Source organism: Dasypus novemcinctus, chromosome 25 (genome assembly GCF_030445035.2).
Source record: "Dasypus novemcinctus isolate mDasNov1 chromosome 25, mDasNov1.1.hap2, whole genome shotgun sequence".
Lineage (NCBI taxonomy): Eukaryota > Metazoa > Chordata > Mammalia > Cingulata > Dasypodidae > Dasypus > Dasypus novemcinctus.
The window spans coordinates 61,947,309-61,960,215 of NC_080697.1; the positions used below are offsets into that span (position 1 = coordinate 61,947,309).

The 12,907-nt window shown below is 51.8% G+C and overlaps 1 protein-coding gene across 1 annotated transcript in view; it reads left to right on the forward strand.

Moving 5' to 3' along the window:
- INTS9 (integrator complex subunit 9) overlaps nucleotides 1–12,907 on the forward strand; it is a 118,582-nt gene that overhangs the window by 90,467 nt on the left and 15,208 nt on the right. The window contains exons 11-14 of the mRNA XM_004476091.4: nucleotides 3,893–3,953; nucleotides 6,769–6,940; nucleotides 8,358–8,482; nucleotides 11,995–12,162. Of these exons, the coding sequence (XP_004476148.1) occupies nucleotides 3,893–3,953; nucleotides 6,769–6,940; nucleotides 8,358–8,482; nucleotides 11,995–12,162 (526 nt within the window). The remainder of the gene's footprint in view (nucleotides 1–3,892; nucleotides 3,954–6,768; nucleotides 6,941–8,357; nucleotides 8,483–11,994; nucleotides 12,163–12,907) is intronic.

The window sequence follows — 12,907 nt, forward strand, 5'->3', positions numbered from 1 at the left end:
CCGTCGTGTGTACACACAGCCCACGCTGGCCTGCTGCCCTGCTCCATCGTGTGTACACACAGCCCACGCTGGCCTGCTGCCCTGCTCCGTCGTGTGTACACACAGCCCACGCTGGCCTGCTGCCCTTCTCTGTCGTGTGTACACACAGCCCACCCTGGTTTGCTGCCCTTCTCCGTCGTGTGTACACACAGCCCACGTTGGCCTGCTGCCCTTCTCCGTCGTGTGTACACACAGCCCACGCTGGCCTGCTGCCCTGCTCCGTCGTGTGTACACACAGCCCACGCTGGCCTGCTGCCCTGCTCCGTCGTGTGTACACACAGCCCACGCTGGCCTGCTGCCCTGTCCTCTGTTGTGTGTACACACAGCCCACGCTGGCCTGCTGCCCTGCTCCGTCGTGTGTACACACAGCACACGCTGGCCTGCTGCCCTGCTCCGTCGTGTGTACACACAGCACACACTGGCCTGCTGCCCTGCTCTGTCGTGTGTACACACAGCCCACGCTGGCCTGCTGCCCTGCTCCGTTGTGTGTACACACAGCCCACGCTGGCCTGCTGCCCTGCTCTGTCGTGTGTACACACAGCCCACGCTGGCCTGCTGCCCTGTCCTCTGTCGTATGTACACACAGCCCACCCTGATTTGCTGCCCTGCTCCGTCGTGTGTACACACAGCCCACCCTGGCCTGCTGCCCTGTCCTCTGTTGTGTGTACACACACACAGCCGCAGGAGACTGGCCTCCTTTGGGAGTTCCAGGCAGGCTTCCTGGAAGGCTCTCCCGGGCGTGAGGAGCTGGGGTGGGTGTCCTGGAGGACGCTGGGGGCGGGCTGCCCTGGAGCGGTGGGCGCTGGGTGGGGGGTAGAGGACACCGGGGCTCAGCTCCAGACGGTGCCGCAGCTCAGGTGACTGCAGCTCGTTCCTGCAGGGGTGGAGCTCAGGGTGCGCGGGCGTGGAGGGGGGCGGGGGGAAGCGCTTTGAAGAACCTGAGAAGCCAGGGCTGGCGCGCAAGAGGGGTGCAGCTGGGAGTCCGCGGTGGAGGGCGCGCCCGCAGTTAAGGGGCGGTAGGAGCAGAACATAGAGGAGAGGAGGGGAGGAGGGACCACCGGCCGAGGAGGAAGAGTAGGAGGTGGTGAGACAGCAACGCCTGCTGCACGGGTTTAGGATGCATTTCTCCTGTGTGAGCTCCGCCCAGGGCGGCCACAACGTGGGACGCCCCCGGGGACGCCTTCAGCTTCAGCTGCCCCTGGACCTGGGGGGCCCCACCCACAGAAAGCCTGGTCTTACTGGTCTGAGGCTAGCAGCGTACTGGGATTTCGAAACCTTACTAGGTAGTTGCTGAGCACAGCGGGGGGTGAGAACCGCTGTCCAGAAGGAATGTTGCCGGTTTTCAAAGTTTTTCGCATTGAAAGGGCTTAGGGGAAGCGCAGAGGAGTTGTTCGTTTCTGTTCCCCACACTCTGTTGCCAGTTGGTGTGTTTCCCTCCGTGTTATCGCTTATCTCCTCTGGTCCCTCCTGAGGCAAAGGCTTCAAGCCCCTGGCCTCGTCCGTCCGTCCTGACTGCACTGTGAGAACGCGCGCCGAGAAGCCCGCAGGCCCGGACCTGCCCTGCTTCGGCTTACTCGTGCGCCGCACCGCTGGCGTTCAGAACCAGGGAGAGCCCTGCGAGCCTGGCAGGCAGGTGGCTTCCGTTTCATCGTGTGCACTCCTGCGCCCTAAATTCAGAACGCGGTTGCTGAAGTAGGCAGTGCTCACCTCAGCCAGTCCCGCCCCAGGCCGGGGCTGCCACAGCCTGCTCAGGACGCTTTGCTTCCCCCGCTGCTGCCTCGGATCCAGCCCCACAGCCCGGCGGCTCCAGGACCAGGCCCCGGGTCTGCCGCTGCCTGGCGCCGGCCGCTGGGGTCCTGCCTCCGCGTGACCCTGCCTGGGCACCTGCCGAGGCCCGGCTCGCGGCTCTCCACCTCCCAGGCAAGCTCGCGCTTGCTCATTGGTCATTTGGTCGATTGGTTGGTTGGTCGGATTTGTTTTGATCTTGCAAGGGAGCAGGAAAGGGGGAGAATGGCCCTGGGGGGTCTGCAGCAGCTGCCTCCTGAGGGCCGGCTGGCCGGGTGCAGGGGTCTGCAGACTCCTGGTTGTATCTGAGTCTGGAAGCATTATGCATTATTCATTTTTCCTGATATCCCAATAAAAACAGATTTCCTTTTAGAACTTCAGCAGCTACCCACAAAGAAAGCCAACCAGTCCGCTCCTTCAGCCCCTCTCTCCAGAAGTGTGGGCCCTCGCAGGTCTGCTGTGCCTGCACGAGGACCCCAGAGCTGGGCACAGCCGCCCTGTAGGTGGGCTTCACGCCAGCTCGTCTCGCTGGCGTCTGTGCTGCGTCCCCAGCCTTCGCCACGGTCTCAGGAACCTGTAAAGGGAGCTCTTGTGCTTGTCTCTCCCGTGTTTGAAATAAGGCAGTGCTGGTGTCTGTCCAGCGACTCGGGGATTTAGCACTTCCTTATGGACAGTTACTTTTCCCAAAAAGGATTTCAGGTGATGTTCTTTATTTTTTTTATTTTTTATTTTTAAAGATTTTATTTATTTCTCTCCCCCTCTCCCTCCCCACCCCAGTTGTCTGCTCTCTTGTGTCCATTCACTGTGTGTTCTTCTGTGTCCGCTTGCATTCTCAACGGCACTGGGAATCTCTGTCTCTTTTTGTTGCGTCATCTTGTTGTGTCAGCTCTCCGTGTATGTGGCGCCATTCCTGGGCAGGCTGCACTTTTTTCACATGGGGCGGCTCTCCTTATGGGGCGCACTCCTTGCGCGTGGGGCTTCCCTATGCAGGGGACACCCCTGCGTGGCAGGGCACTCCTTGCGCGCATCAGCACTGCATGTGGGCCAGCTCCGCACCGGTCAGGAGGCCCTGGGTTCGAACCCTGGACCTCCCACATGGTAGGCAGATGCTCTATCAGTTGAGCCACATCTGCTTTCCCAGGTGATATTCTTTAAATCAAGTTAATGAAGAATAAGGAAAGGAAAAGTTGGGTGATGCATTGTTCTAATGACATTAATGCAAAATCTGAATGCCCACCCCCAAAAATTGTATCCATTTGGAAGTGTTGAAATGCTTTCATACTATTTTGGTAGAATTCTTAGAAGTAGGTTCTTACAAATATACATCACCATATTTTTCCAACATTTTTAAAATGTCAAACCTTCACAACACCCATACATTGATTTATCTCTCAGTTAATTTTTTGCCACATTTGTTTTATCTGGACATCACAATATTTTAAATGTCGTATCTAAGAAAAAATATATAGGCTACCTAAAACATTCACAGTGTCTCTAGAGTGAGATACTTAGTTGCTCTCCAATTGAAGTCACTAATACTGCCTATTAATGAAATAGTGCGTGGTGTAAATCAGTAAGTTGTGTCTCTGAAAAAGGTGTCTAAATGCAATGTGATATCCTGGATTGGATCCAGGAACAGAAAAAGGACATTAGTGAAAAAGCTGGTCTATTCTGAATATAGTCTGGAGTTAGTTCATGATGTACATAATATTAATTTCCTAGTTTTGACAAAGGAACCATAGTCCTGTAATATGCTAACGTTTGGGAAAACTGGGTATATGGCAAGTTCTGCACTATCTGTGAAACGTTTCTGTGTATTTAAAATTATTTCAAAATAACAAGATTATATTTTAAGAAAAGATGTATTTAGGAATTTTTTAAAGGTTACAGAAACGGCTCACAAGATTCTTATGTTTTACAACTCGGTTGAAGCTGGCTTTTATTCACAATGAGACTGACCGGCAGAGCCTTTTTAAATCGTTGGTGTTGTTTATGCTGCCACTGGGTGGCGACAGGTACCACCGTGTGCCCTGCCTGACGCCCTCCCTGCGCTTCCTTTCTAAAACAGGCTTTGTCACAACAAGCAGTCGAAGGTGTATCTCCCTGAACCTCCTTTTCCTCACGCAGAGGTAAGAAAACGGGGACTCGGGTCAGAAGAGGCAGAGACGTAGGCAAGGTGATGTGGATGGGGTCGCCGTTCATTCAGAAAAACACCCCTAGATAAACTGACACGTCCGTCCCCCACGCACGACGGCAGCGAGTTCTCTAACGCAGAAGTTAGTTCTTGGTCATAGTCTTGGGGATTTATGACTATTTCTTCTTGGAAACACTTTATGATACCAGTATGTTTATATACTCCATAGCCTATCTCTGTTCAGTTAACTGGATCAGGGATTTCATCCCTTTTTCTACTACTAGCTTTTTTGGTTAACAGATTTATTTATTATCAAAGTGTTCTTTCCAGTTGTGTCAATAATACATGTAAATATATTTTATGATTAATATTTAGTACTTAAAGTAACATTTCAGTTTAGAGTTGAAAAAATCCTCCTCCCTCACAGAAGTAGGTATTTTTAGATAGCTGTATAACTGTTTTGTTTCGCCTGCTTTTTACTAAATGGTGGCATATGAACATTTCTCTGTGTATTTCACATTATTACTACTTTTGATGCTAATATTCTGTAGCTTATCATACGAACAGAGTTTTATGTACTTAAACATTCTCCTACTATTACACAATAGAGTTACTCCCAATTTTTCTTTATTTAAAAGAAGATGTTTAAATTGGTACGACCACGTTAGACAGCTGTCAGGTGTTGCTTGCGAAAGCCGAGCATGTGCGTACTCTGTGCCTTGGCAGTTCTGTTCCTAAAGTATATTTCCAGCAGAGGTCTTAGATACGTCACCAGAAGACATGCACAGAAATGTCCACAGCACTCCTGGTAGTCTGTTTTCATCTCCCATACTACAAGTAGCCTTTATTTAAAGCTTATTTATAAGAGTGTTAGCACGTTCTTACACACACGTATGCCACAGGTGACCTTTGTCCCAGGAGGAGTGTGAAAAGACCGTGGTTTTGAAACAGAGTTCCTGACACGCACACACTCTCTAGGGACCTGATGGAGTGACCCTTGAATTGTTTTCAGCGCACAAGAGAAAACAGGGCTTTGCTTTCGGTACTGATAAAAAAGTCCAGTTCAGAATTCTTACCCTACAGCATCATTTCCTATATGTTTGGGGCCTTAAATCAGTGCTAAGGTAATTCTGTGTGGTTAAATATAGTAAGTCAGCTGGAAAGGAGATCTCGTTGGCAAAAATGATAAATTTGTCTTAATTTCCCCACATCAATTAGTAAAGCTGCAGGAGCTGTAAGTAGGCGGTCGTGCTGTATTTAGACACCCCTTCGTCACCTTTAGCTCCATGGACACAGCACACTGAGTCCTTTGGACAGTTGCTCGCCCACTTAACTGAAGCAAGTGGTGGTTTGGGCCAGATTGGAACTAAAAAGAATGTCAGTTTTACTTGTGTGTGATCTGGAAGGACAGTGGGCATTGCATGTCGCTGCCCCTTCAGTCTCCGTCTGCGTCCAGCACGTGAGGCCTGGTGTGTCCCCGGGAGGCTGCTTTCTTGCTTATACCGCCAGCCCCTCTGGACTGAAGGGCAAGTCTCCAGGGGGAAGCCGTTGGGCTTGATTTGGCGACTGTCCCGTTCTGACCGCGTTCTTACCCGTGGGGTGACTTCTGGAACGGGAGGCGCTCCAGGGCTCTGCTCGAGTGCGTCATGAAGCACTAAAGGGGCACGAAGTCTAGACCGTTCCTGTGTCATACACAGCAGCTCAGGGCAGTGCTCCTGTGCCCGGGCTGCGTCTCGGGGTCTGTGCGTTGGGGCGACTGCCGTCCAACCTGATGCTTAGTGAGGAGGTGGGGGAGCAGGGCCCCGGCGGGGCCGTGAGGCGCCGTCTGTGTGGCGGTGCGCGGCGTCTCACTGGCGCGGGTCTGAGGTTGAAAGAATGTTGCCGGGTTCTGCGCTGGAGGGCGCTTCTTTGGTTCAGAACGCAGCACCTGTGTGTAGGCTGTGAGTGGCTCTTTGGTGTCGTGAGGAATCTCCCAGATTGCCGGAAGCCGGTTTGGTCTTTGCCATTAAGCTGCAGCAGTAACTCAGCAAAGCTGTAACTTCTCAAGAGGAGTTCCTGTACTGGTAAACAACTTCTCTTGTGTGAGTTGTGTATTTATTGTTACCAAAACTCGGTGATTCGTAAGGTATCATGAAGTTCATTGTACTGGAAACAGTAACTATTGTCGAGTACTCCTGGGCCAGGGCACTGAATGTCAAGAACTGTAAGGCAGGGAAGCGGAGGTGGCTCGAGCAGCCGGGCGCCCACCTGCCACACGGGAGGTCCCGGGTTTGGTTCCTGGTGCCAACGAGCAAGACAGTGAGCTGATGCGGGGGCTGGCGCGGCAAGCTGATGCAACAAGGTGACACAGCGAGATGATGCAGTGAAAAGACACTGAAGGAGCACAACGAGAGACACATCAAACAGGGAGCGGAGGTGGCTCAAGTGATTTGGCACCTCCCTCCCTCATGGGAGGTCCCGTGGGTTCCCAGTGGCTCCTAAAAAGATGAACGGAGAGCAGACAGCGAGCACAAAACACTGGAGTGGGGTGGAAATAAATTAATTTCTATTTTAAAAAGCTATGACGAAGAGTTAGACTAAATCCACCAGTAATGGCTTGAATAAAAGTTTCCATTAAGTATGTTCATTTTTCCAGAAGGACTAGACTTTCCCATCTGTTCAGAAAGTCACATTGTTGGTTTTTTTAAAAAAATTTTTTAACGGTTCATTTGTTTCTAATTCGTTCTGCCTACGCTGCCGTGCCCTGGTCTGCCCTCAGTGTGGCCAGGCGAGCAGCGTCGCGTGTTTTTGCATGCACCATTCTCTTCCAGCTCATCCAGACCAGCAAGCTGAAGCACTACCCCAGCATCCACGGGGCCTTCAGCAGCGACTTCAGGCAGCCCTGCGTGGTGTTCACTGGCCACCCCTCCCTCCGGCTCGGCGACGTCGTGCACTTCATGGAGCTCTGGGGCAAATCCAGCCTCAACACTGTCATTTTCACAGGTAAATTAAAAAAAAAAAACCCTCTCTTTTCCACTGGAGCCATCAGCAAATACATTAAGGTAAGCAGCCATAAGGAAACGAGTAAGAGTAATCAAAATCTGCACATAAATAACTACCAAATAAAGCTTTTATACATGTTTTTTAAAGATTTTTTTCCCCTAAGACAGAATTCTACTGAACAACTGCTTTTTGAAAGGATTTTGTAAATTGTTTGAAAAGCTGCAGTAATTCCAGTAACCAGTCTTGTTTTCCTTTTAGGAATTATTTGCTGAGCTGTATCTTTCTTCCGGAGGTAACCCATTCGGGGAGAAACAACTCCTTTAATAATGTCAGAGTAGGGGTTTTACTTAGATAATTGCTATACCATTTTATCAATTTCCAGTCTTCATCAGCTTTGGGTTTTGGAAATATTATAGGCTATGAAGTAAAAAACTTGGGTTAGAATCTGGCCCCCTCACTAGCTGCGTAATCTAAGGCTAGTTATCTCACTCTTTGAGCCTCCCTTTACTCGTTGTGAAGCTTCCTGGAGCTGTCCGTGAACTTGGTGGTGAGCCGCGTGCGGCACTTAGCCAGGGCCCGGCCGCTCGGGCCTCCCTCCTGGCTCTCTACTTCAGGACGAGCTCGGTGGAGGAGTCAGGGCCGGAGACACTGAGCACCTTCCCGCCTTCCTCCTAGTCCATGGCTGCGTCCATGCCTCCAGCCAGAGACCACGTGATGCACTGGTGGACAGAGCTGAGTCCACCGGCTCCCTGCAGCGAGAAAGGACACACACCTCGGGAAACCGGGGGCGTCTCAGAGGACTGGCGTGCGTTAGGGGGATTTGGGGTGGGTTCAAGGAAGTGGGACATGGGTTTAAACGGAGAAATGCTGTCAGGACGTCGTAGGGATACTCCCCTGGAGGCAAGATGGAGCCAGAGGAGGCGGTTGCCCTAAGTCTGCCGTGCGCAGAGACTTGTCTCTGCTGGTGCTCCGTGAAGCCTTCCTGTCCACAGGAGAGCCCCACGGCCTGGCTCAGCGCGTTCTCAGACCACCTGTATGGCCAAAAGCAGATGAAGTCAAGCTGCAGGATATTTATTAGTGGGCATTCTATTGTAAAGAAAAGCATTCCCTTTTCCCCATTTCCTTTTTTATTCCCTCATTCATCTCACTCATTTTCTCTCTCTCTCTCTCTATGTTCAAAACTTGGCATTGACACCTCCAACTCCATTGTCATGCTCTCGCGTGTGGTGGCTTCTCTTCTTGGGCAGCCACAGGTCTGCCCCGTTGCCCTCAGTGCGCTGCCGTGTTTGCTCGTCCCCTGTACGTGACTGTCTTCCCAGCCGCGCGAGCCGGCTGTTTGGCTGTGACCTCTCTGCCCCCTACCGCTCACTTGACAGTTCCTCTGTTGCTGTTTTAAAAATGTTTGTGCTTTTCTTAGAACCTGACTTCTCCTACCTGGAAGCACTGGCTCCCTACCAGCCTCTGGCCATGAAGTGCATATACTGCCCCATTGATACACGACTGAACTTCATCCAAGTGTCCAAGCTGCTTAAAGAAGTGCAGGTAAAGAAATACATGGTGCTGGTGTCTTCACACGTTATCTCTCAGTGCTTGAATATCTGGTATCAGGTGGAGGGGGAATCTAGCTTGTCTTTCTCACCTCTCAAACATCTGCAGAATGCTGGAGCGTGTACTCATTACCCTGAAAACTGAAAAGTAATGATCATTACACCCCGAAAGAAGTGTCCGTATGAAATAAAACTGGAAGGAAAAGAAAGCATAAACAGGCTGTTTCTTTTGAGGAGGCCCATCTGTGTCCAGCTGAAAACAAACTCACTCCCCACCCCCAAAAATTCTAGACCCCTGCTCACTGGGCTAAGAGACGGCACCTAAAGTGCACTGGCCCCGGCAGCTCGCGCAGTGGTGCAGCGCGCTTTGCCTTTGGTGAGCCGTCACGGCAGGCTGCGGCTGCTTGCTGTTTCACTTTGCGCCTTCTGCCGTAGAGAAAAGGAGGAAGCTGTTGGGATAAAGTGAGATAAAAGGAGGAATTTGTGCACAGAAGGAGGATCGAGAGGAAAAGCGGGGATTGAAAGCTGACGGCAACGGGTTGCATCCTGCAGTCTACGAGGCTTTTCAGCAGTGGAGGGCTTGGAATTGGCAAGCAGGACAGCCTGGAAGCAGTGAGCCTGACGTCTGCTCTGGGGAAGCCTCCGATTCCATCACCACAGGGTCTTCAGGAGACTCAGCGATTTGGCTAGACAGAACTATCTCCACTTTTTGGCCCAGGTCCGAATTCCTTATGCCTCTCTTCACAGAATCTTTGAGTTCAGGATAGGAGGGTCTACACAAAAGTCAAAGGGTAGCAAAAACCAAGAGAGAGAGCTGCAGACCTCAGGAAGCAGGGGTGAAGGACGATGGTGACCCCTCCCCAGCTTGGCCAAGAGAGGAGCCCGGGCTCTCAGGCGTGACGCGGGCAGTTCCCTGAGTTCCGGTGCACAGGTGCTTTGGTGCCCACTTGTGCACATCAGCATGCTGGGAGAGAGTCCAGAGGGGCCACAGACCCCAAGCCCGAGCCAGCGTGTGCTGTCTAGACCACTGTTTAATGTGCTGATACTTGACACGGGGGGGGCAGCCTGGTCCCTACTTTAAGAGAGGAGAACTAGGAAAAGACCTGAGGCTGCAGTTGTGGGGTCTGGGGGCTTCTGGGCGGTCATAAACATACTCATTAGGCCAGGAAGAGGGAACGATTAACCCTTAAAGAGCAGATGCTGTCTGCTGGAAAGCTGCCTTCTTAAGGCTCTTGAGACGTGGTCCAAAGCTCTTTAAGTAAAACCAGTGACCAGGCGATGGTCCTGTGGGTGGCCAGGATTAGCTTTCAGTCAGGTGGTTTACTGAATTTTTTCCTCTTGGGTTAACAAGGCACATTTGCTCAGAAGTTGCATCTCTGATTCATTCCGTGCCAGTGATTGAGTGTGCGACCTGCGCGTGGCGCCTGCCCCCACCCGCTGGCATGCAGGCCCCAGGAGAAGCCACAGCCCCCGAACTCCAAACCCCTCTTCTTGCCAGTCAGCCAGGAGCTGATAACGTGTATTTAGGTTGCAAGAAGAGAGTTAGGATGCAGAGCTCACACACCTGCTGTGTCCAGCTGGTTTACTGCGAAAGGGAAATAGAAAAGTAACACGTGGGCCCTTGTCCTCCCAAAGGTCACAGACAAGGGGATAAAGGAAGTAACTGATGATTAAAACATAGCAAGATGAAAAGCGGATTTGGCTTAACTGATAGAGGGTCCGTCTACCACATGGGAGGTCCAGAGTTCAAACCCCGGGCCTCCTTCACCTATGTGGAGCTGGCCCATACACAGTGCTGATGGGCGAAAGGGGTGCCGTGCCACGCAGGGGTGTCCCCCGCCTAGGGGAGCCCCACATGCAAGGAGTGCGCCCCATAAGGAGAGACGCCCAGCACGAAAGCAAGTGCAGCCTGCCCAGGAATGGTGCCACAAGATGACGCCACAAAGAGACACAGATTCCCAGTGCTGCTGACAAGAGTACAAGTGGACACAGAAGAACACACAGTGAATGGACACAGAGAGCAGACAATGGGGTGGGGTGAGAGAAATAAATAAAACATAAATCTTAAAAAAAAAACAAACACAGCAAGATGGGAGAACAAGGAAGCAGCCCCAGAGTTCTAGAGTATCAGGCAAGTCATCACTGAGGTTTGGCTCCTACTGATCCATGGAAGCCACTGCCCCAGAGGTCACCAAGACCCTCCAATTGCCAAGTCCAGTGGTGGAGTCTTATCGTCCTCGTCCTGTTTGGCTCTCAGGAACTTCTGGCAGGATCAAAGCCTGCCCAAGAGTGCTCCACTTTCTTCTGTGATACCAGACACTCCTGTCTCACCAGTGGCTGTTTTTCTCCCCCTTGCTGTCTGTTCTTTTCCTCTAACCACCTGAAGTGGGAATTGCCCAGGATAAGGGCTCTTCTGCAGCACTGCCGAGCAGATGTCCTCCAGTCTATGGCTTTAAATAGCTAGACTTTCATTTCAACTTAAATTTCATTTTTAACATTAACAAAATCATAGCTCCAGCTCTCATCTCATTTCCAAACACTGTATTTGTATATTCAGCTACATGTTATCTCCTCATAGAAGTATAAAAGCATCTCAAATTCATCATGCCTAACACTAGCTTTCTGTTATTTCCCTGCCTTTGGGAGAAGATACATGGACATGAAAATGACTTAAATATAGTGAAAAAATTAAAACAATTGCAGCTGAGACAGTAATTCCCTCCCTTCACTCCTCAGCATGGCTGGCAGTTCAGGGGTTTTCCCTGAAATATTCTTTCCCCACACTGTGCTCATCTTTCCTTCTTTCTCCCCCCGCCCTGCTGTTTTTGCTGTCTGTGTCCTTTACTGTGCGATCTTCTGTATCTATTTCTCTTTTTGTCTTCTCTTCTCATCTCTCTCCTCTAGGATTCAGAGGGATACGATCCTGGGCACCTCTGATGTGGAGAGAGGTTCCCTGTCAATTGCTCCACCTCAGTTCCTGGTCTCTGCTGTGCTTCACCTTCGCTCTCCCCTTGTCTCTCTTCTGTTGTGTCATCTGCTGCGTGACTCACTTGTGCAAGCACTGGCTCAGCACGCGGGCACTGGCTCGCCAGGCGGGCGCTGGGCTCACTGCACGGGCACTGGCTCGCCAGGCGGGCGCTGGGCTCACTGCGCGGGCGTTGGGCTCACTGCGCGGGCACTGGCTCTCCAGGCGGGTGCTGGGCTCACTGCGTGGGCACTGGCTCGCCGCGTAGCACGCCTTCTCTTCTTTTTCACAGGAGGCCCCGGGGATTGAGCCCGGGTCCTCCCACATGGTAGGCGGGGGCCCTGTCACTTGAGCCACATCCACTTCCCATCTTTCTTAACAGTTAGTTGGGTTTGAGAGTTCGAGAGCTCACAGTGGCCTAGAGTTGTAAGCCTGAGCACCTGAAGAGCTAGAATTAAGGTGAGGCGCCCGGCAGGTGCAGGCCTTACCTGAGCAGGCCGCCTCGCTTCCCCTTCTCCCTAACGCCCCGCGTTCTCCCGCAGCCGCTGCACGTGGTGTGTCCTGAGCAGTACACGCAGCCGCCCCCGGCCCAGTCCCACCGGACAGACCTGATGATCGAGTGCCGGCCGCCCGCCACGGCCTACCGGCGGGCCGAGGTCCTGGCACTGCCCTTCCGGCGCCGGTGCGAGAAGATCGAAATCCTGCCCGAGGTGAGCCTCCCGCTCCCGGCCTCGCCTGGCTGCCCCTGCACGTCTCGAGGAGCTCCAGCGGGCTTGCTTCGGGGTTTGTGTAGAAAAGGACGCGCCCTAGGACGGAGCCCCGCAAGCAGGCCCCTGGGAAGACTGCCGGGCCAGGGCCTTCTCGTTTCAGTGGCCAGCGCGGTCTTACCTCGTCGGGGTTGTGTTTTCCCTCGTCCATCCCAGGCCTCGTTTAGGAGGAGGGCCAGGTTTCACTGAACTCAGAGAGGGAGGGAGGGGAGAAGAGTCACCAAAAGCTGGAATGTGAGCTTGTTATCATTTGTGTCCATTTTAGTATAAGTTACAGGTTTTGTTTTTTTAAAGAGTGACACCTATTTTATTTTTTTAGGAGGTACCAGGGATTGAACACGGGACCTTGTAAATGGGAAGCAGGTGCTCAGCCACTGAGCTACATCTGCTCCCCACTTATAGATTGTTTTGTTTTGGCTTTTTTCCTCCATTTTTTTTTTTAATGTTACATTCAAAAATGTGAGGCCCCCATATGCCCCCCACCCCCCTCACCCCACTCCTCCCTCATCAACAATCTCTTTCATCATCATGGCACATTCATTGCATTTGGTGAACTTATAGGTTTTAATCTATTAAAATTTAACTATTTTATTGTTGGATAAAACCTTAAGCAGTGTTTTAATAGGATAAAAAGGAAAAAACATATTGTACATATGGAACAATTGGGTATGTCGTGCTTCAGTGGCTG